Source organism: Perognathus longimembris, chromosome 15 (assembly GCF_023159225.1).
Source record: "Perognathus longimembris pacificus isolate PPM17 chromosome 15, ASM2315922v1, whole genome shotgun sequence".
Classification (NCBI taxonomy): Eukaryota; Metazoa; Chordata; class Mammalia; order Rodentia; family Heteromyidae; genus Perognathus; species Perognathus longimembris.
The window spans coordinates 9,975,904-10,001,933 of NC_063175.1; the positions used below are offsets into that span (position 1 = coordinate 9,975,904).

Sequence of the window (26,030 nt, forward strand, 5' to 3'; positions counted from 1 at the left end):
AGCTCCGTCCCAGGTCAGGGACACTAGCTTGTATCATCCTGCCAGTGTCCCTTGGGGGCCTTCCCTACCCTCTGCCCTAGGCTAGCATGGAACCCATGTGACCTCTGGAGTGCTGTCTCTCCTCCACAGTCTTCTTGGCCCATTCACTGGGTGCCTTCTCATGGTGGGGGCCAGGGCCTCATAGGCTGTGTCTTGCCAGGTGGGGAGTAGCTGACAAATAGCCATGCACCTACTCCCCTAACCATTCGAGGCCGCCTGGGGACACAGCATCAACCTGGGAGGAGAGGCAGCAGGAAAACAGAGATGAAGGGTGCAGGGAAGCAAGTGTGAGAGGCTAGAGGCGGGTGAGAGGGCAGGCTGGCAGGTAGGCAGGCAGGGCTGAGGGAGGGAGGGGCGCTAGTACTTCAGAACTGAAGCCTGTGTTGGCAAATGAAGTAGGGATACTTTACAGGGCCCAGCTTCTAAAACACATGTTCGATAGGAGCAGGAATGGGAATGGAGGTGTGGCTCAAGTGGTAGAGTACAGCCTTGAGGGAAGAAGCCACGTGAGAGGATGAGGCCCTGAGTTCAAGCCACGGAATTGGCACCAAAAAGAAAAAGAAAGAAGGAAACAAACAGGATCTGTGTTTGCCCCTTTCTCCTTTCATCAGTGCTGAGAACAGGACCCAGGGCCCCATGCAAGCCAGGTACGTGTTCTACTCCTCAGCTCTCACCATCTAAACCCAATCACAAGGCCTTCAGTCTCCTCCAGCTGCTTCTCCTCTGGGCTCTTCTTTTTTACTTGTTCTGGCATGTCCCTGTCCCTTTCAGTACCTGTTCCACACGGAATACAACACTGCTGGTTTAGTTAAGGTGGGAGCAAGGCCAGAAGGAGGCGAGGAACCCTATGCCTGCATGGTAAGGGTAGGTGGTGCTGGGCAGACACAGGCTGTGTGAAAGCTCCAGTTCTACAAACTACCAGGCAGGCTCGAGATTCTGCCCTAAGGAAAATAAGAGGGAGGCACAATGAGTGGCAGGCGTAAGGTGCCGGGAAACACCATAGACTTAACACAGGGGTCTCCAGAAATGAACCTGCTCTCCACAGCAGGCCCTGCTGGTCCACCTGCAGAGAGCCATACACACCTGGATGACACCTGCAGGCGTGACCCGTACCAACCTGTCTTTGGACACAGCCTGCCCTTGGCCTTGGCGGCTCACTCAGCCCTTCCACATAAACTCCTGTTAATTGGAAATTTTGCCTCAAAGATGACAGATGTGAGAGCATACTCCTGGCCTTGTGACCCACATCATTAAGATACAGATGTGTTCAATTTCTCACTCCATCAGGGAAATGATGTCCCTAAAAAGAAGCCAGGTATGGGAGCAATACCTATGATCCTTGCTCTTCAGGAGGCTGAGATCAAGAGGATCTTGGTTTAAGGCCAGCCAAGGAAAATGTTACCAGACTCTATCTTAACCACCAGCTGGATGTTTTGGCATGTGCCTGTCATCCCAGCTTCCTGGGAAGCCTGAGAGGACTATAGTCCATGCTGGACCACACACAAATCTAAGGCTCTACCTGAAAAATGACTAAAGCAGAAAGGGGCTGGGGTGTTGCACAAGAGTCAGGGCACCCGCCTAGGAAGTCAAAGGCCCTGAGTTCAAATCCCAGTACCTCTTGAGAGAGACAGAGATGGAGGCAGATACAGATTGGATGCCAGCGGATTTCTACCACTGTTGTGTGTGATGGTGACTTCTGCTTCTCTATGTGAAAAGAGCCGAGCTGAGCTGCACGAACCCTACCTGTCTCCCCGGAGACATGGAGGCGCTGGCCATTGCAGAAGGCACCCTGGCCTCTCCGGCCTGTGTACAGCCGCTCCTCTGTGCAGTGGTGAATCACTCCAAATTCCAGCTGCAGGGTGCATGGGGGAGAAAGAAGCAAATTCACTCTCTCATTGGACACTGGAAATAACAATGAATCAAGGATCAAGGCTGTACTTGATGCTAACACTAGCCCAATGGCAATGTGCAAAGTAGCCTTGCCAAAAAGGAATGGAAAGAATTAGATTTCAAATGAGACCTGGGCATGATAGCAAATGTTCTTTTCTTTTCTTTTGGTCTGAGATGCGAATTCAAACTCTTGATCTTATGCTTTTGCTCACTGGCTGGTGCTCTACCACCTGAGCCAAGCCTCCAACATTCAATGGCAAACTTTCTTACATAACTATATTTTTAAATGTATTAAGATGAATAGATAGATACTCACTAGGAGAGAGTGAGGGAAGGGGTGACATTGTCCAAAAAGAAATGTACTCTTTACCTCACTTAGGTAGCTGTAATCCTTTATAAGAATAAAACTATTAAAAATAGATCTGCACTAAATGTTATTACAATCAAGCATTGTAACCAAAACTTACTGAAAAAGCTGTGTTCTTGAGCTGCTCTTTATTTTTTGCTAAGACAAAAAAAGGCTACTTGTGACTATTCAAGCCCCACCAGCAGAGCGGCAGGCTGTTGATGCGTGAAGAATGTTGGCTTCTATAAAGCCACTAGAACAGAGACGCTATGGACCCTTCAGGAAGCAAAGCAGTGGCCCAATGAGGCTCATCCTTCAGCAGGCAGATCATTCTGCAGCAGCTTCCCTCACGACTCAGGTGACAAAGTGACAGACAACAGCCGCCCAGCAAGAAAGATGAGGTGCCCTCCCACCTAGGCACCTCGGGTTCCTCTCCATTTGCTTTTCACTAGTGGGGCTCAGGCACGAGCATACTTGGTCTGCTGTGCTGTCTCTGGAAGATGACAGGATCCAGGCCAGATGCCTTCGCAAAGCCTTGTCTGACCCTGGGGTGAGCTTAACCACCCCTTGGGAACGGGAGCCCACCCTATGGGAAGGAGGTTCATTTCTGGAGGGAACCATCTGGGCAACCCTGGCAGTTTTCAGCTCTCCAGCAATACTTATCTGCCCCCTTCCGCTACCCCGGCGTTCCCAGGATGTCCAAGTTAACCAATCCTGGAGTTGAGTGGGCCCATACCAGCATGGGGTGGCAACTCAAGACCATGGAAAATGTCCTGGCCTTGCCCCTGGGGGCTGGCAGGAAGAATGAGGGACTCCCCTAGGTGGAGATATCTCCTATGGTCAGGCACCAGGAAGGAGGGATAGACATAGCAGGCCCTGGACAGGCTGGGGGTGGCCAGCCTTCCCAGCCCAGCCTTGCTTCTTGGCAGCTTTCTCGGGCTCCTGGCAGCCTAGTGGTCAGCAGTGCTACGCGGCCTCTCATACTCACTGGGCCCTGTGACCACACTGAATACAGACGCCAATGAGTCATCTGCTCCTTACCTAAGTTTCAATAGGAAAATGTTTACTGATCTCCAAATACCTTGAGATGTGTGTAATCTCCTGTTTCCATATTGGGGAGTCTATGCTGATCTGAAGATGACTGTGACACTTGCTGCTCTAAAGGGAGCTGTTTTGACAGACATGGAGCCCCTGTCCTAATTACCAAGGTCTTCCCAGCCCCGCTGACTGACCTTCCCCCAGGACTTGCCTGCAGGTCTCATGCTATTGCTTAGTTCAGAAGGTCTCTGGGAATCTGGAGAGAGCCATGTTCTCACACTAATAGTCAGGAGGAGGTAAAGAAGAATTAATAGGATATTAAGATTAAAAACGTTATCCCAAAATAGGATTGCCTTTTTGTGATGAGGTCACATGCTCTAGGGGTCAGGAGAGACTAGTTAAAGCATCTACTCGGAACACTGCCTTCCACAGCAGCTGTGACATCAGCCAGCCAGCCAGCCAGCCAGCCAGGGGCTGAGAAGTGAGCACCCACCATAGACCCGGAAACCCACATCCCACACAAACTCGCCTGTGCTTGTTTACTTCCTTGGATTTGAAAAATCCAAACTGGATCTACTAGCAATGATTACGGCACAAGGCAAAGGGTAACCGGGAAAGCTGGGATTGGAACCACAAAGGAGGGCCATGTGTACCTCTTGGTGAACGGCGAATCCAATGCTAACTGCTACAGTGGGGAATCTGCAAAGGAAAACAGGATGGGTCACATGTGAAATGGGATCACAAGCTCTCCAACACCGGCCTTCCCTCAAGCATGAGGATCTTTCTGGACTGGCTGGGTGGGGTTTTTTTTTTTTTGGCCAGTCCTGGGCCTTGGACTCAGGGCCTAAGCACTGTCCCTGGCTTCTTCCCGCTCAAGGCTAGCACTCTGCCACTTGAGCCACAGCGCCGCTTCTGGCCGTTTTCTGTATATGTGGTGCTGGGGAATCGAACCTAGGGCCTCGGGTATACCGAGGCAGGCACTCTTGCCGCTAGGCTATATCCCCAGCCCCTGTTTTTTTTTTTAATAACTTCCCACAACTTCACTGATCTGATTCCAAGATAAACATAACTTGCTGGCCATGGTGTAAAATGGTAAACTTTGAAGCAATGTCTGGAAGTCAGGGAGGGCTCATGTTACTCCACAATGACCATCTAATGGTCAATTAATGACAATTTCAATAATTACATTTCTGGTTCTCAGTGATCTAAGGGTGGCAGAGACCCCTAAAAGACAAGTCTCCCTCTTGGGTAGGGTGTGGAGGCCCAGGAGACATTGTCACTTGCCCTGGGCCTCAGAGTCCACACAAGCCAGCCTGGGCCACAGGCCGCCCCCTGAGTACTAGTAACATCGTTCTGTCCCCGTCTCCTGCCTGATCTCTAGCATCCAAGAGCATGTAAGCCACAGCAATAAAGGGATAGTGTTTGTGTCATGGTTTGACTGTGGTTCTGTGATTTTGTTGGTGTTACTCAGAATGTCTCCTTTATATGAAGATCAACAGAACTTAAAAAGCACAAGGAGTGAAGAAAGGTCTCACACCTCAAACTTGTGGGCAAACACACAATGGAGAGCTTCATGAAAGAAGTGCTGAGAGCTGGGTACAGGGAAACTGAAAGGCCAGGCTATGGCTCTGCTCCTTCCTAAGCGAGTCCCATACACAGAGAGGGCTCTGGCCGGCTGTGGTCCCAGGACCCTGGGGTTCTCACGTGGCTCAGACTGAGAGCTTACAGAGGTGGCCTAGGGGTTCTGAAGCTGTCAGACCAGCACCAGAGACTGTTTTCAATGGATGCTCCTTTCCCAGCTTCTTCTCCAGCCCAACTTCCCCTAAGGGCCACAGGGAAGGAAGTACTGGAGACCCTCAGAGGAATACGTGACCTTTCTCACGAGATGGGGCTTCAGCCCATTGTGGTCCTGTTATAAGCACTTTGGATGCCAAATGGGACAGGTGCTCCCTCAGGGGAAAACACAGGGGCAGAACCCCCGAAGAGGGCATGTTTTAGTTGACACAACTGCCTAGCAGCACCAAATGGCACCATTCCATTACCTTGCGAGGGTCACCTTGTCTGGCATGACTGAGTTCTCAAGGTCACCTCACCTGTACAGTGTTTATGCTTAACAGAACTGGAATTACTTCACGGAAGTGTACTATGGAGGCAAACAAAGGATGACATCTAGCACAAAGAACCCCTTGGCTCTGTTTCTGCTTCTTTACCCATGAGCTCATGGGCCACCTCACATACACAACCAAGTCTCCCCAGATAGGGTCAAGTTGGCACACGGCCTCAATGGAAGCCATATCATGTGCTGTGCCTCTGTGGGTCCATGTCTACCTAAACATGGCTGTTAGTAACATGCAGCGCCCATCCTGCCACGATTAGGGAGGTCCCGTGGTGATATCTGTCACCTCTCTGGATCTGCAGCCCAATTCCCTTCTCAAGAGCCCTCTGACTTCCCTGAACTCCTGGTCTTCTGCACCCACAAGGTTTACTGCCTCCCCAAAGGCAGCCTTGACTTTCACCAGCACAGCCCATACTCTGGACCTTAGCTCAGCACTCCTGAAGCTCTGGCACCTGCCTCCCAGGTGCTGAAATACAGATGTGCATCACCAGACCCCATGCAGGCCATTTTTGAACAAGATTTCCTTATATACTCTTGAAAGTCTCTCACAAATCAAACAACCTTAAAAAAAAATCAAGGTCTGATCACCTTAGTGAAACCATAAACCTACTACCGGTTTGCTCACGTAGCCCTGCTTTCAGAAAGACAAACTCTTCCAGAAGACACACGGAGCCCTGAGCAGTGTGGTGCTCCCAGCTCCTGCTCACCTGTGCACAAAGTTGCAGGTGCCGTCGATGGGGTCAATGATCCAGGTCGGGCTGGGCGTGAGCACACACTTTGTCCCAGAGGCTGTGGACTCTTCTGCAATGAACCTGCAAGGGGCAGGGGTTCAGCTTGAGAAAGCGCAGCAGGAACACAAGGCAATATGCCTCAAGTTGCTTCTGGTTGCGTTAATAAAGAGCAGGCACAGTAACGAGATACCATGATGGCTCCTGCAGGTCGGACACACAGAATCTTCCAAAGACCGCCGCCTTCTCCATTTGTCTGCTAGCCTCTGCCTGGCGGCTTCAGGAGAGTAACCAGGCTGAGGATGTAAATTGGTGGTAAAGTGTGCAGCACGTACAAGGTTCTGGGTTCAATCTCCAGCACCAACCCTCCCCCCAAGATCCCAGTCTCCCCTAATGTCAGAGTTTTAGAAGAGCAGGCCAGGTGGAAAGACACAAGAGCATAGGAAAACTGACCACAAATGCCTCGGAGGAGAAGCTAGACTCTGCCCGCGTCAGCCTGGAGCAAAGAGGGCAATGGGGCAGAGCTGGTGATGGGTGCTGGCCCGCAAGGCAGGGCCCAGGCTCCGGGCTGGCTTTTCTCTGGCACTGCTAGGACCTGGGTCATGGAGAGGTTGTCATCTACACAACACAGACTGAGCTGACAACGGCCTGGCACCAGCTCTGTCCCCACAGAGGCTCTTCTACTCTTCCTCCCTGGGTTTTGTCTAAGACATGGATTCTAATTCTGTACCTGATGCTTTTGCTCGCTGGCTGGCGCTCTACCACCTAAGCCATGCCTCCAACCCCATTTCCTCTTCCCTGGGTCTCCAGCTTTCCCTGGGGAGAAAGCAGGGGTGGGCTGGGGTTGAGACAGTTATCATGACACCCCTACCCTGAGTGCTTGCAGAACAGGAGGCCTGTCAATCCCTCTCCAGGTCCTTCACTTTCTGCAGTGGCCCCAGAGCAGCCCTTCGTAACAAGGCTCTCTATGGACAAGCCCCCTAGACTGTCCTCATTGGAACATGCCGTCTTCCTTCCAACCCAACAAGACAAGAACTCAAACTCAACCCTGACAACAGGGGACTGCTGGCTTTTTCCATAGGGACCCATCAGCACACTGCCGCTCACCCCTCCATCCCTGCCCCCACCACACACAGGGCCCCATTGCGGGCCAGGCCCCACCTCTCAGGCCTGCCTGACAGCGGTCTCTGGGAGACTTGAAGGCAGGTCATGGGTTATAGACAAGGTGACCTCTGGAGAACACGGGGCGGGGCTGACCCAAGTTCAGAACTCTCCCAGTGTGCCAAAGGTAGGGCCCCTGTGCCAGCCCTGCCTGTGGTGAACACTGAGCACACATTGGTTTTGTGCCTGAACGCAGAGCCCTGTTTTCCACTGGTTTTCCAGGCCCTGTCCACATCTATACCAGTGGGAAAAAAAGAGATTTGCCAAGAACATGTTTTTGTTAAGAAAGAAAAATGATTGACAGCCATGTTCTGCCCTAATGTGGCCATCTGGTGAATTATCAGTCACGGTCATCCTCAGACTCCCCTCCACATCCAGGCGCTCCTGGAAGCCACTTTTCCCAAAGGTCCAGCATTAAGGAGCTTGTGGGCAAGAGGGACGGGCTTGAAATGGAAACCTCTGCACCTGCTCTGTCTGTTCACGGCCATCACTGGCCAAATATGTCCTTCATTTGGTTCTCCTCCCTACATCTCAAGTGCTGGACACTTACAGAGACCAATAGCTGCTACACAGAGCAGCACGGAGGAGCCCAGGACTGTTAGAGCAGGCAGGGTGGCAGTGCTGGGCAGTGCTTTGCATCTGGAGTCAACAGCAACACGGGTGGGGTCCTATATCTCACTCCAACCACTGTGGCCTCCAAACACTTTGGGACTGTCATTCCCCCTTCACAGGCTACGCATTCCATGTCCTACATGCCTATGCACAGGAACCCAGCCCCTCCACCACACAAATAACCTGACAACCTGTCTGTGGATACATTAAGGGTATGTTATACATACATCACACAGGCTGCTGTCCATCACTGCTCACCCCCCAGGACCCCTGAAGAATCCCACAAATGAGAAGACAAAACACTGAGGTATGAGGACTGGATTAGAGAGCTCAATGGCTCAGCCTGCTCCTTAAATCTCAGCTGGTTGGACAGACAAGGCAGAAGTCTCGGGGACTCCGACTGCATGCTGTGCTTCCTCTCCTGGGGTGCTGCCTCCCCATCAAGCAGTTCTTGCTTTTGCCTCACATGACTCAAGCGTGCAAACCAGAGCCCATGCTCAGGGACTGGTGCTCCCAGACAAGCTTGGGTAACACTGCCTAGAGCTTGAGACAAGAGGCTAGGTGGGAAAGGCGGGGCACTGGGGCGCTGCGTTACACAGAGACCCATTCCACCGAGGTGGCGCTAGAAGTGGGGCAGCCACTCTGCCCCTTTTCTTAGCCAGAGACTTGAGGAACTAATACTGTTTTCAATGTCTTCTGTAGCTCCATGGTTTCTTTTCCTGGAGTGGCTTGTAGTGTTTTCAAAGAAAATACAACACACCCTAAAAACACACACAGGGAGCAGGTGCTAAAGCTTAAACTGGGCGCAAGGCTGATAATGCAGCAAAATGATAAGGCTCAAGAAGAGAGTGGCGACAACACAATGACAAATTCCCAGGAAACTAAGGAGGAACGTGGGTCCTTTTCCTTTTTAAACTGGGTTTCAAGTAGGAAGTGGAGAGGAGGCTGCTGGGCTACAAGAGCAGCACCCAGTGGGCACTGGCTGAGCAGGTAGCACAGACACCCTCAGCTCACCACGGGCTTCTCAGAACACGCAGGGCCAGGAAGGCTGCTTAACTGTAAGCCAGGTGTGGGACACTGGCCAGGGGGCTCTGCAAGGCTCCTGTTGCATGCTTCTGCTCTACATGACTCTGAGGGGGACATTCACCGTACTCTCTGGGCCTCAGACTCTCCAGCAGCCGGTTATGTTCCTTCCCTGGGGCTCTCGTCCTGTTTCCTGCCTTCCGCTCATCAGCCCCTGGGTTTCCTGCTTGCATCACACCTGCTGGCAGTAGTCTGGGCAGGGCTTCTTTGGCTCTTAGTGGCCTATTCCACATTCAGTCTTTCTGGAACCACAATATTTCTTCCATGGAGGTGGGAAGGGACATGGAGCTTTGACTGATTTACTTAAACTTCATTTCCTTCAGGTTGGAAGCTAGTACTTATGAAGGGAAGAGAAGAGCTCTCTGCAGAGGGAGTGGGGAAAATCGACTCTGCAGACATTACCCTGGACAGAAAAGTCACTGAGATGGCTACATAAAAGCCTCTAACACAAACAGAAAAGCCACCAACACACAGGACTTAGTGGAGCTCCAGGAACACTGCATAAACCTAACTAAGATGATAGAAAACTGGCAACAGGTAACAATCACAAATTCTGCTGAATAGTTTAACTACTTGCCTCTTTCTTTCTTTCATTTTTTTTTTTTTGCCAGTCCTGGGGCATGGACTCAGGGCCTGAGCACTGTCCCTGCCTTCTTTTTGCTCAAGGCTAGCACTCTGCCACTTGTCTTTCTAGTCTATGAAGGGGAGCCACGCTGCCTGCTAAAGCCTTCCTCAATGGTAGCAAATACCCCCAACATACCCACAATGGGTAAATGTCCAGCTGGGGGTGGCAGGAACATGTTTGTGTGTTTTTTCGCCCCATACCAAGGACTTGTTTTATGTTCACTTGAGTCATGAATCCAACGTTCCAAGGGGTAGAGAAGGTGGCCAGACATACTGAGCAGTTCAAGACACTGTACTCTTTCCCTGCTCGAGCCACTTAGGAGAAGGGGAGGACAAGAGTTTACCTATAGGCCAGTGATTCGAAGAGGTGCTGTGTGTCTGTGTGTACGCGAGCCAGTACTGGGGCTTGCACGCAGGACCTGGACACTGTCCCTTAGCTTTTCTGATCAACGCTGATGCTCTACCACTTGAACCACAGCTCTATTTCTGGCTTTTTTGTGTGATTAATTGGAGATAGGAGTCTCATGGAGTTTTCCTGCAAAGCCAGCTCAGATCTTAGCTAGGATTACAGGTGTGGGGCATGGGTACCTGGTGGTAATACGTATTTTCAAAGTAGTTAACACTTAGATATGCTTTAAAATAATCAACTGGAAATAGGCTCTGGAGCCCAACAAAGCCAGGGCCTGGGCTGAGCTACACTAGTGTGGTCAACATCAACAGCAGCATGCTCCAAAGACCAGATGTGAAAACCCTCGCCTTACTCTGTAGGTTTGCTTCTGGCCATTACCACAGGGAGATGCTGGGGCCTCTGGGTCACACCAGGCAGGGTAGCTCCTTCCCACGCAAGGAATTCAAGACTGACTGCTGAGAAGTGCAGCAATCACCCAAAGCTGTGGGGGCCTGAGGCAGAAGAATGTTTAAAGCTCATCACTGCCGAATCCACTGTATGCCTATCTTCAACGTCATCCACCCAAGATTTTAGATTCCTCAGATGAGTAAAACAAAATAATAAAACCAACAAGAAGTCAGGTTGTTGTTTATTAAAAAGCAAACACAGTTACAATCCATCTCAACATTCTTTCATTAAGGAATAAAAAATGGACAAAATATCAGAATAAAAATCCTTCCTAAGAAAGGATAACAAGCAATCCTATGCTAACATCTTGTCTAGTGTTGAAAGCAGAAACACTAAATAATATTGATACATATTACAATATGTACATCTTTTTATTACAAATTTATCAATCTGTCTATAAATTATAACTAGGTTCCCATTTTACTTTAAAATCTTTGTCATGGATTAAAAACGACACCTCACATAGATTAGTGGAAAGCAATGTCATTTCATTTGAATTATCCAGCCTTCACCCCTGTCCCAGTGCTGGCTCTCAGAGCCCAGGAAGGGATGGCCTGAGAATGCCCATGGAATGGCCAGAGTCTAGGGTGAAGAATGGCACCAGAAGGGGAGCTGGGGGGGCAAGGAAAGTGGGAGATAAACAAGGGAGGGGGGTACCTCATTTATGTAAACTGTAACCCCTCTGTCCATTCCCTTTACAATAAAAAACAAGTTACAAGAAAATAGAATGGCCACACACTCTTAGTCACTGATCCCCACACAGGCCCGACACGAGCCTGCTGGAGAAGTTTCTAGATAGGCCTGACATATGCCCTCCTTGCGGGCATCAGTGTTCCCAGGACGCCTGAGGTTCAGTGGAAGCAGCCGCACTCATAGTGGTGGATGTTCACATTTACCTACAAGTCTCTTCCACATAGGCACACAGCAATGGATCCAAAGCACAAGCATGTGTAACAGGGTGCGCCATCCATGAGCAGCTTATCTGAATAATGGGACACCAGAACCCCAGACAACATCACTATGCCTAGATTTGCGGTGACCATGAATCCTTTCCTAGGCTCCCAAAAGATAAGCTAGCCACAACTGTGACCACAGCAACCTCCAGGCCAACTTTCTAGAGTACCTAGAAGGAGCTGGTTGGTTGCTAAAGTATCTATCTTTCCTCTCAAGAAAAAACAAACAAACAACAAAAAGCAAGCTGGATGATAAATTCTTTTAACATTGCCATTTCAACAAGATTGGACTCAGTCTTAAAAACCAAAGATGAAGCTAGGATATAGTTTAGCAGTGCAGTCAGTGTTTGTCCAACATACTCAAGGCTCTAGGTTCCATCCTCAGCACTACAGGAAAAAAACAACTACAAAATACATGAACATTCTTGAAATTGTAAGTATTTCAACAGATGCCATAGTCTTCAAACTAAATAAAGGAATGGGAAACAAGAAGCTCAGACACAGAAGTTGTCAACAGAACAAGGATGATTCAAGACAGAGAGAACAGAATCTTAACGTATCACCCACACTGGCCTTGAACTCATGATCCTCCTGCATCTACTTCCTGAATTCTGGGATTAGAGGGCCAAGAGATCATCATCTAAAGGAGAGCTGGTAATTTTTTTTTTTCCAGTTCTGGAGCTTGAACTCAGGGTCTGGGCACTGTTCCTGGCTTCTTTTTAGTCAAAGCTTGCACGATACCTCTTGAGCCACAGCGCCACTTCTGGTTTTTTCTGTTTATGTAGTGCAAAGGAATTGAACCCAGGGCTTTGTGCATGTTAGGCAAGCACTCTACCACTAGGCCACATTCCCAGCTCAGAGCTGGTAAATTTAAAAGAGATAACCTATGGGCTGGGGATATAGCCTAGTGGCAAGAGTGCCTGCCTCGGATACACGAGGCCCTAGGTTCGATTCCCCAGCACCACATATACAGAAAACAGCCAGAAGCGGCGCTGTGGCTCAAGTGGCAGAGTGCTAGCCTTGAGCGGGAAGAAGCCAGGGACAGTGCTCAGGCCCTGAGTCCAAGGCCCAGGACTGGCCAAAAAAAAAAAAAAAAAGAAAAAAAAGAGATAACCTATGCAATTAGAAAGGAACACTAAAGGAGAAGGTCGATGTTTTCACTATGACTTGTTCTTTGGTTCCTGTATTTATCCATGGCAGAGATGGAGGGCAGGTCACCTACCAGGTGCTGAACACATCCAAGACAGAGTCTTCCATTTCAGTCACCTAAGTCTATATAAATGTGGAACCGCACAGAAACCCAATGGCTGGTATTCCAGTTTTAAGAATCTACCATTTTAGGATCTTCCATGTGAAGGAGAAAAGAGACCTTTCTGCATCTAAGGAACTGGTTTTTGCAATCTGCTCTCCACAACTCTGAGGTAGGGCCACAGAGCCACCAACATAAAGAGGGCTCTTACTCTGGGGCCTATGGCTCCCCAGACCTACATGCAAAATGCTGTGTAAATATTTTACTTTTTCCAAGGAAAAGACAAATGGCTTACATCAAATCTTTCACAGAGGAACCTCTCAAAAGACGAAGAGCTCTGGCTCTGGAGAAGAAGAGCACAGCAGCCCCATCAAGGACTTCTGTGGGACAGCTGCCATATGCTCTGGCTTGGGCTAGGGGCCCCATGTCACTAAACGATGGCTGGTGAATCGGAACCCATGTGGCTGCCAGTCTACCCTGTGTCCTGTTCTCCTTTAAGTCCCTGGATGGCTGAGCGGGCCAAGCTGCCAGGATGTCCCTGCCCAGGGTTCTTCAGATGGGTCATGTTTTTGCAAGATTCCTCTGGAAAGAGAAGTGGCTTGGTGCTTTCCCTACCATGGAAGACCAGGGAAGATCAGGCATTCATTCAGAGGCTCCCATCGGCCCCTCAGTGGCAAATTGCAGTGCTTCTGGTGCCTGGTTTCCTGAGTGAGGTGACTGTTGTTACTGGGGCGTGTTTCCTAAAGAAAACACTCACCTGTGTGAGGGGAACCGCTTTCGCAACTCAGAAATAATCAAATCTTCCACGAGGTGATCTGTTTCTGTCACAAGATCTGCAGCCGATGTTTTTGTTGAGACATGTTTTTCCTCAGTGAGGGCTTTTCTAATGATCTAGAATAAAAGCATGAGAGGCAGGTGAAAATTTCAGGCCTCCTCTCCCCCTCCAACTTCTCACTTTTCTAGGGCTGGCTGAATAGGCAGGATGAATGGACCACACCAGTCTGCCAACAGGGCTTACTGTCACACCCAGTTTTCCCAAGTTCTAGGAAGACTAATCACCCAACTATTACTTTTTATAAGACAGTTTCACTGTTTGAAGTTATTTTGATCTACCTGTGAAACAAGTTTTCTTTGGAGGAAAAGAAAAATGCAAGGTTGTTGTTTGGCATTTCTGGAGTTTGAACTCAAGGCTTCTGCGTATTAAACAGGCAGGCACTTTACCACTTGAGCCACACCCCCAGTCCTTTTTTGCTTTAGTTTATTTTTCAGGTAGGATCATCTGTCATTTTTCTCACCACCCCAGGGTACATTCAGATTGCAGTTCTTTTTTTTTTTTTCCTTCTTATTTATTGTCAAAGTGATGTACAGAGAGGTAACAGTTTCATACATTAGGCATTGGATACATTTCTTGTACTGTTTGTTACCTCATTCCCCCCTCCTCCCCCTCAGATTGCAGTTCTATCGACACCTTCCACGTAGATTTCAGATTTGCAGTACCACATCCAATTTGTTCTTTTTGTTTGTTTTACTTTTTGTGGTACTGAGGTTTGAATCTAAGACCTTGTTCTACCACTTAAGCTACTCCTAGCTTGTTCCTTGAGATAGTATTTTCCTAACTTTTATGCTTTTTTCCTCTTCTCTCTGCCTCCCAAGTAGCTGTGATTATAGGCAAGAGCAAAAACATAATTTTGAAAATAGCATGGAACTTCATTGATAGGAGCTGCCCAAAACGAGATAGCAGAACACAGTTTTGTCCCCTATACCCATAAGAAGTCAAATTTATGAGACTTGGGTGTAAAGTAAGAACCTCACCTAATTTACAAATCACACAAAATGAGATATTGACCACAAATCCAGAGTACAAACGTTCCTGCTCAGAAACCTGTGAGAACTGAACTCCAGTACAGCAATTGAGACTGGCTGGAGAGGGAGAACACCAGTCACCTCGGAGGCTCATGCAAGAGGCCAGAGCCTTCCCTGGGCTCACAGGGCTGAACGAAGGAACAGGCTCTGCAGACGGGCAAGCACATCTGGGTGAAGACTGGGCTGGCACCAGAGCTCTAGCACCTCTGCTAACCTGGTGTGATTCCAAGAACCCCTGGGAGACTCAAATAGGCAGTCACAGAGAAGGAAGGACCAGTCCTGGCATGTGAAATAAAATATCCCCTCCACTTCCAGCCAGGAACTTTCCTCTTCCTCTCGTATGTTCTTACCTGAGTCTTCCTCATCACAATGATAAGGTCAGAACATCTAAAACTGACCCAAGAGCTTTCCTCCAAAACCAGTCACCACTCCAAAATCCTATATTTCTTTCAAAAGTCCCATAAATTGCTCAATTCCCCAGGCTTGATAGCCTTTGCTCACTATGACCTTTGTTCTGCAGGCTGCTTTGTGATAAGCATCATCTGAAGTTAAAGTGGAGGACTTCAGAGGGAAGGGGCACACAAATGAACTGCTAGAAGTTTCTCCTCCTTCCCACCCTGCCTCACGGCCCGGCTCTCACGCTGACTAGTCCCACACAAGGCTTACACAGGTGGTATCATTTCTAAAATCTGGGCTGCAAAAATGACAGAAACCTATTTTAGAAGATCGTGTGTGATGGATAACACAAAAAGTAAAGTGTAAAACGGCTCCTACAGTTCATGAACCACAGCTCCTCACTGTCAGGTTCAACCAACCTCCACCACCTACCTGACCCAGGACTTCATTGTCTTGTATTTGCACCACCAGATTTTCTAACATCATTTTGCACAAATCAATCCCACACCAATGCATCTCCATAGGCTCTCTGTTTAGAAATTTCACCCTCCAACATCTGGCCCACTTCCTCTAGGAATCCTAAATCCTGAGCTAGACGGGCTGTGTAGCACTACACTTGCAGGTTGTATGGTGAGGACAACTGGGGGCAGGAGAGTGTAAGGGCCGTGTGTGTGTGTGTTTGCTCGCACGCGTGTGTGTGAGCATGTGAAGTTAGAGAGATAAAGGCATCCTAAGCAGAGGATAGAACAACAGAGCTTCAGGGATCTTGGCATCTTGACATCTTCAGGGAAGATACCAGCATATTCTGGACTGGGTCTGAGGCCCACGTCTCTGACAAGCTCTATGGAGGCAGGCGTTAAGGACATTCTCACATCCCAGAGAGAAGAGGATCTCCAGGAGACTGCGCTGCTCCAACATGGCCTATGGGGTGGCTGTCAGTATCCAGTGCCTCCAGGGACTCCAGAGTGGAGATAACGCCTGAGAGGACAGAGGCTTCACATAGCTCACGCTTGCTAGGTCTCCTTTTGGGAAACAACTGTGAAGACAGTTACATACCCAAGCATCTATGCTGACACCTTCATCAAGAAGCTGGTGGTGAATTTGTGATCTAGATCAGACCACTTCGCTGAAGAAAACTACTCAAGGCCCTGCAGAATTCACTCTAAATCCTACACCACCCAGCTCTCATACACGTTTCGCCTTACTATCCACAGAGCCCTCTGCCCACAAGTTACTCTGGCCATCCTGGGTTTTCCGGCTAATCCGAGCCAAATTTATCTCTGCACAGGACCTGCATGTCATGGTCTTTGTATGTATACTTTCTCCCCATCTGACATCTTGATTATTTTTGTTGCCTGTGTTCCTGTCCATGGCTGAGACTGTGACAAATTACCTGCCACATCTGTGTGTGGATTGTGTCTGAGGTGGTCTCCAAATGAATGAGTGAAAGGCGCATCGAATGACTTAGGTGAATCTTGTCACATTTCCTCAATGGGCCCACTAATGTCTCTGAATACTAGACACCTGGCTCTATGTTGTGGTGGCTCCTTTTCCGGTAGTGTGGACAAAAGACCCTGCCTTGCCTAAGTCTGATCCTCTGGTCTCATCCGTGAGTCCTGCCTCCTGAAAACTGGCCCAGTCTACTGTGGGTGCTCAAATCCACAGCCAGACTCACTTCCACGGCCACGCCTCTCCTGGGCATAAAGATCTTGGGGCATTGTCTACTGTGATGGTAAAAACCAAACTTCTGGATTTGGTTTTGAACAGAGACAATCTGACCTCAGATACCCAATGCCTTGCCCCTCCCCATGTCCTTCTTACTTTTGGAAAGAGAATCCCCAAGATTCTGCAAGGCACAAAGCTGCCAGGAAGGTCCACAAGCCCTGCCCTGCCCTGCCCCTCACACAGCTGGGTGTGGCAAGTTCCACCCAAGGGATCTAAACGGGCAAGCCTCTTCCTAGATGTGTCTATAGAAGGACCTGGCACTCCTCTCCAGGCCCCTTGCCACAGCAGGGGTACCTAGAGAACAGTGGGAAGACCCAGAGCAGACTCCATCCCTGGCCTTGGGAGAACAGAGGCCAAGCGCCTGCAAGGGACAAGGTCAAGTTCACCTTCCTTCCTCCCTCAGCTCGTCCCCTCTCCTCTCTCTATGACTGTTAACACTCCAGGAGAGGCAGGGCTCACCCTCCAGTTCCTTCTGTAGAACTCAGTGCCAGTCTTTCTCAGGCCTGACTCAGCTGAAATGTCACCTCCTGCCCAAGGAGCCTCTTCACAGGGACAGGCTCTCACCCAGAGTATAACCATGGCACAACACAAACCATCCAGTGGACTTCTAGAGCACCTAACCAATTCAGAGTTCAAGCCACTCCCCTGCTCAGGATCCTTGTCATCTGTGTCCAGCTACCACAGGGGCCACGAGCCATTCTAAGACTGTTATATCCAAGGTCTCGACATACCTAGGCTGAACTGAGCAGGTAAGGATTGCTCCAGTTAGCTGGGTGCTGGTAGCTCACCTCTGCAATCCTAGTTACTCAGGAGGTTGAGGTCTGAGGATTGCAATTCAAAGCCAGCCTGGGCAGGAAAGTCCGGGAGGCTCTTATTCCTAATTAACCACAAGAAAACCAGAAGTGGTGCTGTGGCTCAAATGGTACAGCACTAGCCTTGAGCAAAAAAGAACTCAGGGACAGCATCCAGGCTGTGAATTCAAGCCCCACAATTGTCAAATAAATAAAAACAAATTTTAAAAATGGCTCCAATTAACTATAATTAGGAAACTTTAGCAAATGCGCTCACATGAAGCCACATCTGACCTCAGGGGTAGTGATGAGCTCCATTCTCCAGATCCAAAGCAGAAACCCTCCGTGTGTAGAGAAGGTGGGCCCAGGAGCCACGGGGAGGATCTGGGAATGGCTCCTCCCAGGGTACATGGTCGCGCCATAGACTCTACAGAGGATGGAGCACTAGAGATCTGCAGACAAGATGTTGTGTTGAAATATTACTTGTCCCATTCTGTCCGTTTTGTGTTGCCAGCAGGTCACAGGGAAAGCCATAGGAACTTGAATGTGCCCATGCCCTCTGGTGGCAGGACAGGTGTCCCATCACACTCCTGCTGTGCTTTTTGGGGGGAGGGGGCAGGGGACGGGATCTCTCTGTGTAGCCAGGCTGCCTGGAACTCACTATCCTCCGCCTCTGGAAAAGCTGGGTACTGGCCAACCAGGAACCCAGCTCCTCTTGCATCCTTTCACACCCGGCTGGGACTGAACTTGGCCCCGAGGCCTGCCCAGGTTCAGTTTCTCCCTGGTGTACTACTCCCCCTACACACCTCTGCATCTTTGGATATGATGTCCCGTCTACCCACAGTGACATCCTGGCTACCTCTGGCCTGCCTGTCCTCTCCCGCCCCACTTCGTTCTTGGGTCAGTGCATTAAGGCAAGGACACGATGCTTGGTTACTGTTGGTCCACTGTTGTGTGGACCGTGCACTTTTCAGGGCAGCAACTCTGCCTTTTATCTTAGCAGCCCCCACAAAGAGGCCAAATCCAGCACTACGAAAGGGTTTTCCCAAGCAGTCTACCACACAAATTAGCCATCTTCAGTCACCAGAGAGCTCATGGTAGCAGCAAAACCCTTGCTTTAATCAACTTCATATACTCTAGGACTAGATGGCTTTGCATCAGATTCCACTTGGGTTTGGGAGCCTTAGTCCTTGTCCTTACATAGGAACTGTTGTATCAGGGATGCTTGGTTGTTTATTGTGTGTGTTTTCCTGTTGTTGTTGTTGGTGGTGGTGGTAGTGCCAGTCCTAGGGCTTGAACTCAGGGCATGGGCACTGTCCTTGAGCTTTTGTGTTCAAGTCTAGTGTTCTACCACTTGGGCCACAGCTCCATGACCAGCTTTTCTGGCAGTTAATTGGAGAAAAGACTCTCACGAATGTTTTCCTGCCAGGGCTGGTGTCAAACCATGATCTTCCGATCTCAGCCTCCTGAGTAGTTAGGATTGCAGGATTGAGCCACTGGCTCCTGGCTGATACTGGGTTGGTTGTTTTAAGCTTTACAGGAGAAATTGATGTCAAGGTCCAGTTGCACAGGCTGAGTTACACCCCCAAGCACACCTTCACACTAGTTTTCCTACGAACAGAAATGTAATAAAAGAACAAAATGTAATGATTTATGGCAAAATCCCAAATCTACCACACACACACACACACACACACACACACACACACACACACACACACCATACAAAGTTTCCAGCCATAAGCTGAAATACTAGGTTAAAAAAAAAAAGAAGCTTAATTCATAAACTTTCGCAGCCAGAGTTGGAAAGGTAATGGCAGCACTTTCAATCAGGTGCCTCATTCTTAAAATCGACATGCTGTCCTTTTAGTAATATCCCCAGGGTGGGAGGAGGGCCAGGGACAAGCTGTCTGCTAAAGCTTTTCCCATGGCTGTTCTCAATCTTAGAGAAGTTAAGCACTCACAGGCCTTTGGCAATAAGTGAGTATGTGCTGTTTTTTTAATCAATGTTTTTCAGCTACTTCCTAACTAAGCAGGAATTCCACAGACCTCCTGGCCCAGGTGTCTCCCTCCACATAACACCTGGTTAATGTTTAATACATGTACTACAGTGACCTGAAGTCACTGAAGCCTGAAGAAAGGAATACCCTCTGCTCCATCATCAGACATCCTAAGCCAACACAGCTAGGTGTGGTCACTGCCACCTCCAAGCCTGCTTCCAAAGAGGGGAAATCTTGTCAACCACTTCTTCAGGCCCAAGCCCTCGCTGTCCCCCAAGAGCCTAGCTGTATCTCACACACTCCCAGGCTTAAAGCCTGTCCCCTCAGCCTTCCAATCCATCTTTCTTCCCCGCTCCTTCACACAACCAGTTGATCCACTCATGTCACAATTGGCTTCCTACCAGACCCAATCTGGTCCCTACAGCAGCAACTCTGGTCTCTCCCCAACCCCACCCAGGACTTTCCCCTAAAACCTTATCTCAGAGTAGAAGTTAGGTCAGCGTGCTCAACAAATGCTGGGTGAACATATTTCTCCTCAGTGTAGTACACCACTTAAAAAACAGAGAAAAAGAAAACATATACAAAGGCATTAAGAAACAGAATAAATTCCTCAAATCTAGCAGAATAGCCACAACAGAAAGGGCAGGCCATGCCCAGGGTTATGGACGACATGGAGTAAGGAAACTGAATGCTGCCAGGGTGTGAATTGGAACATGTGCTTCAGAGAATCCATGACAGAATTTAACCCCCCTCCTACTGCCAATCGTTCCCAATGAATAGCAATTGTACATAACCAACAGACACTGCGAGAGTACTCACAGCGGCATCACGCATATTATCTCCAAACTGGGCCTGCTTCAAATTCCTCAAGAACTGAATGAAAGCCAAGCAGGGAGGTTGAGGCACATACAGTGATCACAAGTTCAAAGCCAGCCTGGACTACATAACACTCATTTCAGAAAAGAAGAGGGGAGAAAAGGGGGAAAAAAGAATAAGGTGAAACCAAACAAAAGGTAGGTGTACAACATGGCTCAAGAAATAGCAGCAGGGTCATATTGCACAGAAACCAGGTATAAAACAGAAAAACAAAAACAGGGCTCTCGGGGGGATAGGATGAGAGGACTGCTGTTCTTCACAAAAGGCTTTTAAATATTACCTTACTAGCTCAATTCAAAAATCACATATCAAAAACAGCACTATAGGGCTGAGAATGTGGCTTACTGGTAGAGTGCTTGCCTAGCATGCATGAAGCCCTGGGTTCGATTCCTCAGCACCACATAAACAAAAAAAGCTAGAAGTGACGCTGTGGCTCAAAAGGTAGTGCTAGCACAGAGGGGCTAAAGAACAATGCCCAGGTCCAGGTCCTGGGTTCAAGCCCCAGGACCAGCAAAAAACAAAACAAAACAAAACACAAAAAAACAGCTCTGTAGCCTGCCACCAGTGGCTCACTCACTCCTGTAAACCTAACTACTCAGGTGGCTGTGATCTGAGTATCGTGGTGCAAAGCCAGCTGAGGCAGGAAAAGTCCCTGAGACTCATCTCCAATTAACCACCAAAAGGCTGGAAGTAGAGTTGTGTGTGCTGAAGTCGTAGAGAACCAGCCTTGAACACAAAAGTTAAAGGACAGCCCCCAGGCCAAGTTTAAGCCCCAGTACTGGTACAAAAGAAAAAAACAACAACATAAAAAAAACAAAACCCCCACAAAGTTGACAAGGAAAGACAAATAGGGCTGGACCCCCTTACCAGCATTTTCTGCTCCAGGGAGCCAGAGCTGGACAAAAAGGTTCCACAATCAAAGATCCTATGTTGCCCAGGCAAAGGATAAATAGAGCCAAGGATTCTGCCAACTTATCAGGACACAGGGAGGAATGTTTTACCTGGGAGGGGACCCTTCCAGCTGACAAAGGGGCTCTGGAGCTGGGCAAGAAAATGCAGTGTGTGTTTTGAAAACACCATGCAGAGCAGCTGGATGTGGCTTGGCAGAGGGATGCCATCAGGACTGGGTGGGGCAACAGGCCCCGATTCTCAAGGCTTGGCCTGGGGAAAGGCCATGCACCAGGGAGAACAGGAGTACTGAGGGTGGAGGGTGGGCTATAGGATTCTGCTTTGTCCTAAGCTTTTGCCATGAGAAATGAATCTACTGCAAAGTGAGTAGAGAGTATTAAGTACCCTGCCCCACACACATCCGTGGTTGCTTGCAAACATCTTTTTGACCTTGTTTTTGTCCACTACAACTATGCTTCATCAGACTTGCCATCCAATGGCACTCGAGTGAATGAAGGCAGAGTGGGCAAAAAGGAAGCAGAGCAGATACCCTACCTTGGTGTGGATGGGATGTATCTGTGGAGCAGCACGAACATCTGTCCTGCCCACCACACGGAGTGACCTGGTATATGACATCAACGTTTAGGACCACAGTGGGAAAGAGCCAGTGAAACACTCTTACTAGAAAAGCACTCTATCACTTAAGCCAGTCCTTTTAGCTTTCGTTATTTTTCCAATAGAGTCTTGTGCTTTTTTTTTTTTTTTGCTAGGTTTGGTCTTAGACAGACATGTTCCTACTTATTCCTCCAGCATAGCTGAGATTACAGGTCTGTAACACCATGCCTTGTGTTGAGATACTGTTCCCCTTAATTCTCCTCACCTTCTAGGTGGGAATACAGGTGCTCCCCACCATACCTGGCTATCTAGCTATCTGTGCTACTGGATATTGAACCAGGGCTTCTACCATTTAAGCTATGTTGCCAGCCAGTAATTCTGTACTTTCTTTTTTCTTTTCTTTTCTTTTTTTTGGCAGTTATGGGACTTGAACTCTGGGCCTGGGCACTGTCTCTGAGCTCTTCAGCTCAACGCTAGCACTCTACCACTTGAGCCACAGCGCCACTTCGAGTTTTCTGGTGGTTAACTGAAGAGTCTCATGGCCTTTCCTGCCCGGGCTGGCTGTGAAGTGGATCCTCAGATCTCAGCTTCCTGAGTAGCTAGGATTACAGGCGTGAGCCCCCCGGTGCCTAGCATCCTGTGCTTCCTTAAAGAGGGCTCTCTAAGTAGTGTGAACTCCATGCCCGAGGAAGCCCCTTGTTAGCTCTCCTGGAGATCTGAGCACAGATGGGCTTCCTTCCCACTTCGCTCACTCTTTACAAACCACAAGAAAGGCGGTGTGTATCCGAGTCCATGACACTGTTACTTGTACTTGCAATGGTGGGGCTGGTGCAGAGGTGTGAGTGGCTGAGACTGGAAGGGCAGAGATGGTACCTTCAGAAAGGAAGGGGGGTGGAGGAAGGAAAGGCCACAAAGGCCAGGACACAGGTCAACACCTTAGGGCAGAGAAGCAACTAAGGGGTGAGGCAAAGGTGACAGCAGATGAGGCAGGGTGCCTGGACAGAAGCACTAAGAACCGGAGCACTATCATTCAGAAGGCCCTCCCACGGGTCCCCACATACACCTTTTAGCGTACAGAGCCCAGGTTCATCAACCTCAGTAGTCCACAATAAGGTCCACAGTGAGTCCACAAGTGTTGAGTGTTGGGCACAGGTGTGTGTGTGTGTGTGTGTGTGTGTGTGTGAAAGAGAGGGGGGTGTTATTTATAACCATGGTAACTGTGCCTTTAGCTAAGGAAGAATTGCAAAAACACCCCTTGTTCCATCTCTTCTTGCCCCCCTCCCTCCCCGCCCCCCCCCCCCCGGCCTAGCTGGGCTAAGGCAGTTTACTGCAGTGGGCACTCCAGTTACTGCAGAACATCATTCAGAAGTTCTGTCCCCACTACACAGGTTCTGATGACCTTGTGTGCTTCTGTCTATCCCAGCCACACAGTGCTGGGCCATTCCCTCACCCAATGCCAGGCAGGCAGGAAGCAGCATAATGACCAAGAGAGAGCCTAGAGGCCCAAGCTTCCTGACCAGACTTCTAATGCCAGAACCTCTAGTTCACCACCCCTTCATGTTATTTTATTTTTTTAAAGCTTTTTGTTGTTGTTGGCAAGTTGCAAAAACATAACTGAACTCTTAAGCTAAAATGCATAAGAATCTTAAGAACTATGCCTGTGGTACTGCAAGATCGATGTGAGGAATTGTTGAATTAAAAAGAAAATTGTTTAAGCTTTCTGTTGCTTTAAAGATTTTAAGTTGAAAACCACAGAAGCTCTTAAGTTCACACACCAAGCTTTACAAAGCTACGTCTGAATCCTAAACTGGCTTCTCTTCAAAGTCTCAAGGAAGAAAAGTTTTACTGTGGAATCTTAAAGTTCATAAATATCCTTATGGTGTTCTCTCTGGAAGGAAAGGGAGGAGGCAGGGAAGAGGGACAGCCTGGTCTCAGAGGGTCAGTGGGCCTCAATTCCAGGAAGGAGGTTTGCCTTGTACAGGCTCAGCAGCTGCGGGGCTCAGGGGGCTCCTTTCTCTGCAGGATGGGCAGTCTCGCTTCTTTTTTTCTATTTGGCAGTACTATGGATGGGATCCAGGGCTTTGTGCCTGGTAAACAAACTATATACCACTGAGCTACATCCTCAGACTTGTTCCAACGCTTTTTAATATATGCATTTTTTAGATTACTTTCAGACAGATGTGAGGGGGGGAAAAGAGCTGTTTGGATATAGGCCAATCTGCTCACACCCAAGTCACCAAAGTCTGTCCCCAAGTCATCAAGGCACACGATGGGGCAAGCCTTCTCCACAACCCCAGCCAGGCCTGAACCAATTCCTCAGAGAGCCACAGCCTGCCCAGAACCATCCTGGAGAGCCACACTGCACTACCTTATCAGTCTTGGCGCATTCACTGTGAGTCAGGCAGTTGAAGGAATAGAGGAAAAGGCAGAGAAAGGAGCGGAGCTTGCTTGCACTCCGTTTTTAACCCCTAGTAGCTGCGGGTTTTTAGCTCTTTGGCTCTTGCTGCTGTTTTCATCCTTCCGGCTGCCTAACAAGTTCCTCTTGAACCCCGCGTCTGTGCCAGTCGTGGCGTGGAACCACTTTCAGGCTCTAAGTTCGGGCAAGTTTGGATCCAGGATGCCTGGGGCAGGACCATCGACCCACCAACCCGGCCAGGTCCCCAGGCGCCTGGGGCTCCAGCGTCCCGGGCCCAGCTGCCGGAAGGCAAAAGTCCCCACACACACGCAAGCTGCGGATTCCCCGCGCCAAGGTCAAGTAACCAGCAGTCAGCCATCTGCCGGAGGGGGGGCCGCGCGCGTCCCCGTCCGTCCTTCCCCTCGGGGGGCCGCGGCCGCCCCTCCGCGGCGCGAGCCCGGGGTTTACCTCCTACCACTGACCGCGAAGAACCATCAACAGGCGCCCCGAGGCGACACAGCCCTCTCCGAGGCTCCCGCCCCGGGCGCCAGGCGCCCACGTGCAGCCCGACGGCGCCCGCCGAGGACCCCACGCGGGGCGCACGCCCGCGCTCCGGGGCCCCGCTCCGGCCAAGAGCACCCCGCGGGGCTCCCCTCACCCGCCGCCCCGCTCCGGCCACGCGCACCCCGCGGGGCTCCCCTCACCCGCCGCCCCGCTCCGGCCCGCGCACCCCGCGGGGCTCCCCTCACCCGCCGCCCCGCTCCGGCCACGCGCACCCCGCAGGGCTCCCCTCACCCGCCGCCCCGCTCCGGCCACGCGCACCCCGCAGGGCTCCCCTCACCCGCCGCCCCGCTCCGGCCACGCGCACCCCCGCGGGGCTCCCCTCACCCGCCGCCCCGCTCCGGCCCGCGCACCCCGCGGGGCTCCCCTCACCCGCCGCCCCGCTCCGGCCACGCGCACCCCCGCGGGGCTCCCCTCACCCGCCGCCCCGCTCCGGCCCGCGCACCCCGCGGGGCTCCCCTCACCCGCCGCCCCGCTCCGGCGCGCGCTCACCTGTCCGGCTCGCAGCGCCAGCTGCACGGCCGCCTCGAAGCACTCTTCCCAGGGGCCCCCCGCGGGCGCCGCCGGGTCCTCGACGCCGGGCTTCATGGCCACCTCGCCGGGCCCCGCCACTTCCAGCCCTCCTCGGCGTGAGGTGCACAGGACCTCGGTGTCCGCCGTCGCCGGGACTCGAGACTCCACACGCCCTTCTCCAATTCCCGCCAAGCCGCGTCCCCACCGCGCGCGTCCCACAGCCGAGGGCAGGAAGGGCGGCGGGCGAGCCTCCGCGCGGGCAGCCGCCAGCTCCAAGCCCCGCCCCGCGCTCAGCCCCGCCCCTTCCACGCACCGAGCCCTGGCCCCGCCCCGCGGCCGGCCCCGCCTACTACCGCGCGCCCACCGTCTCCTTCCCGGCCCCGCTCCTCGTCGGGCTCAGCCACGCCCCCTAGCGCGCACCTAGCTCTCTCCAGCGCCTGGCCCCACCCAGCCCGGAGCTCAGCCCCGCCCCTGAGCCTTACCCCTTCCTCTTCGCCCCGCCCACCGGCGAGCCTGGCCCCGCCCAGGACACGCCTCTCTCCGCTCCCCCGGGGCTTGCCTCAGCCCCCACGAGTAGCTGCGGCTGCTTGCAGGCCGCGGGGCTCCCACAGGCCTGGCTGGAGGGGACTCCCGGGCTGGAGCTCCGAGGTTGGCTGCAGCCCGGGGTGACGGACGGTGCACCGGCCCGCCACCACCGGGCGCACCCCTGGGA

At 50.8% G+C, this 26,030-nt stretch overlaps 1 protein-coding gene and 1 long non-coding RNA gene across 2 annotated transcripts in view; both read right to left on the minus strand.

Annotated features, from left to right (window-relative positions):
• The window catches only part of Impa2 (inositol monophosphatase 2), a 36,179-nt gene extending 10,595 nt beyond the window's left edge, over positions 1–25,584 (minus strand). Inside the window, exons 1-5 of the mRNA XM_048363142.1 lie at positions 25,298–25,584; positions 13,453–13,586; positions 6,137–6,241; positions 3,967–4,012; positions 1,783–1,891 (exon numbers count right to left, since the gene is read on the minus strand). Of these exons, the coding sequence (XP_048219099.1) occupies positions 1,783–1,891; positions 3,967–4,012; positions 6,137–6,241; positions 13,453–13,586; positions 25,298–25,393 (490 nt within the window). The 5' untranslated portion in view covers positions 25,394–25,584. The remainder of the gene's footprint in view (positions 1–1,782; positions 1,892–3,966; positions 4,013–6,136; positions 6,242–13,452; positions 13,587–25,297) is intronic.
• LOC125363842 lies at positions 12,281–13,434 on the minus strand. The gene is made up of 3 exons (XR_007213360.1): positions 13,074–13,434; positions 12,561–13,030; positions 12,281–12,330 (listed from the first exon to the last, which is right to left on the minus strand). It is a non-coding gene; the product is annotated as an uncharacterized LOC125363842 (long non-coding RNA).
• Positions 25,585–26,030: the final 446 nt, after the last annotated feature.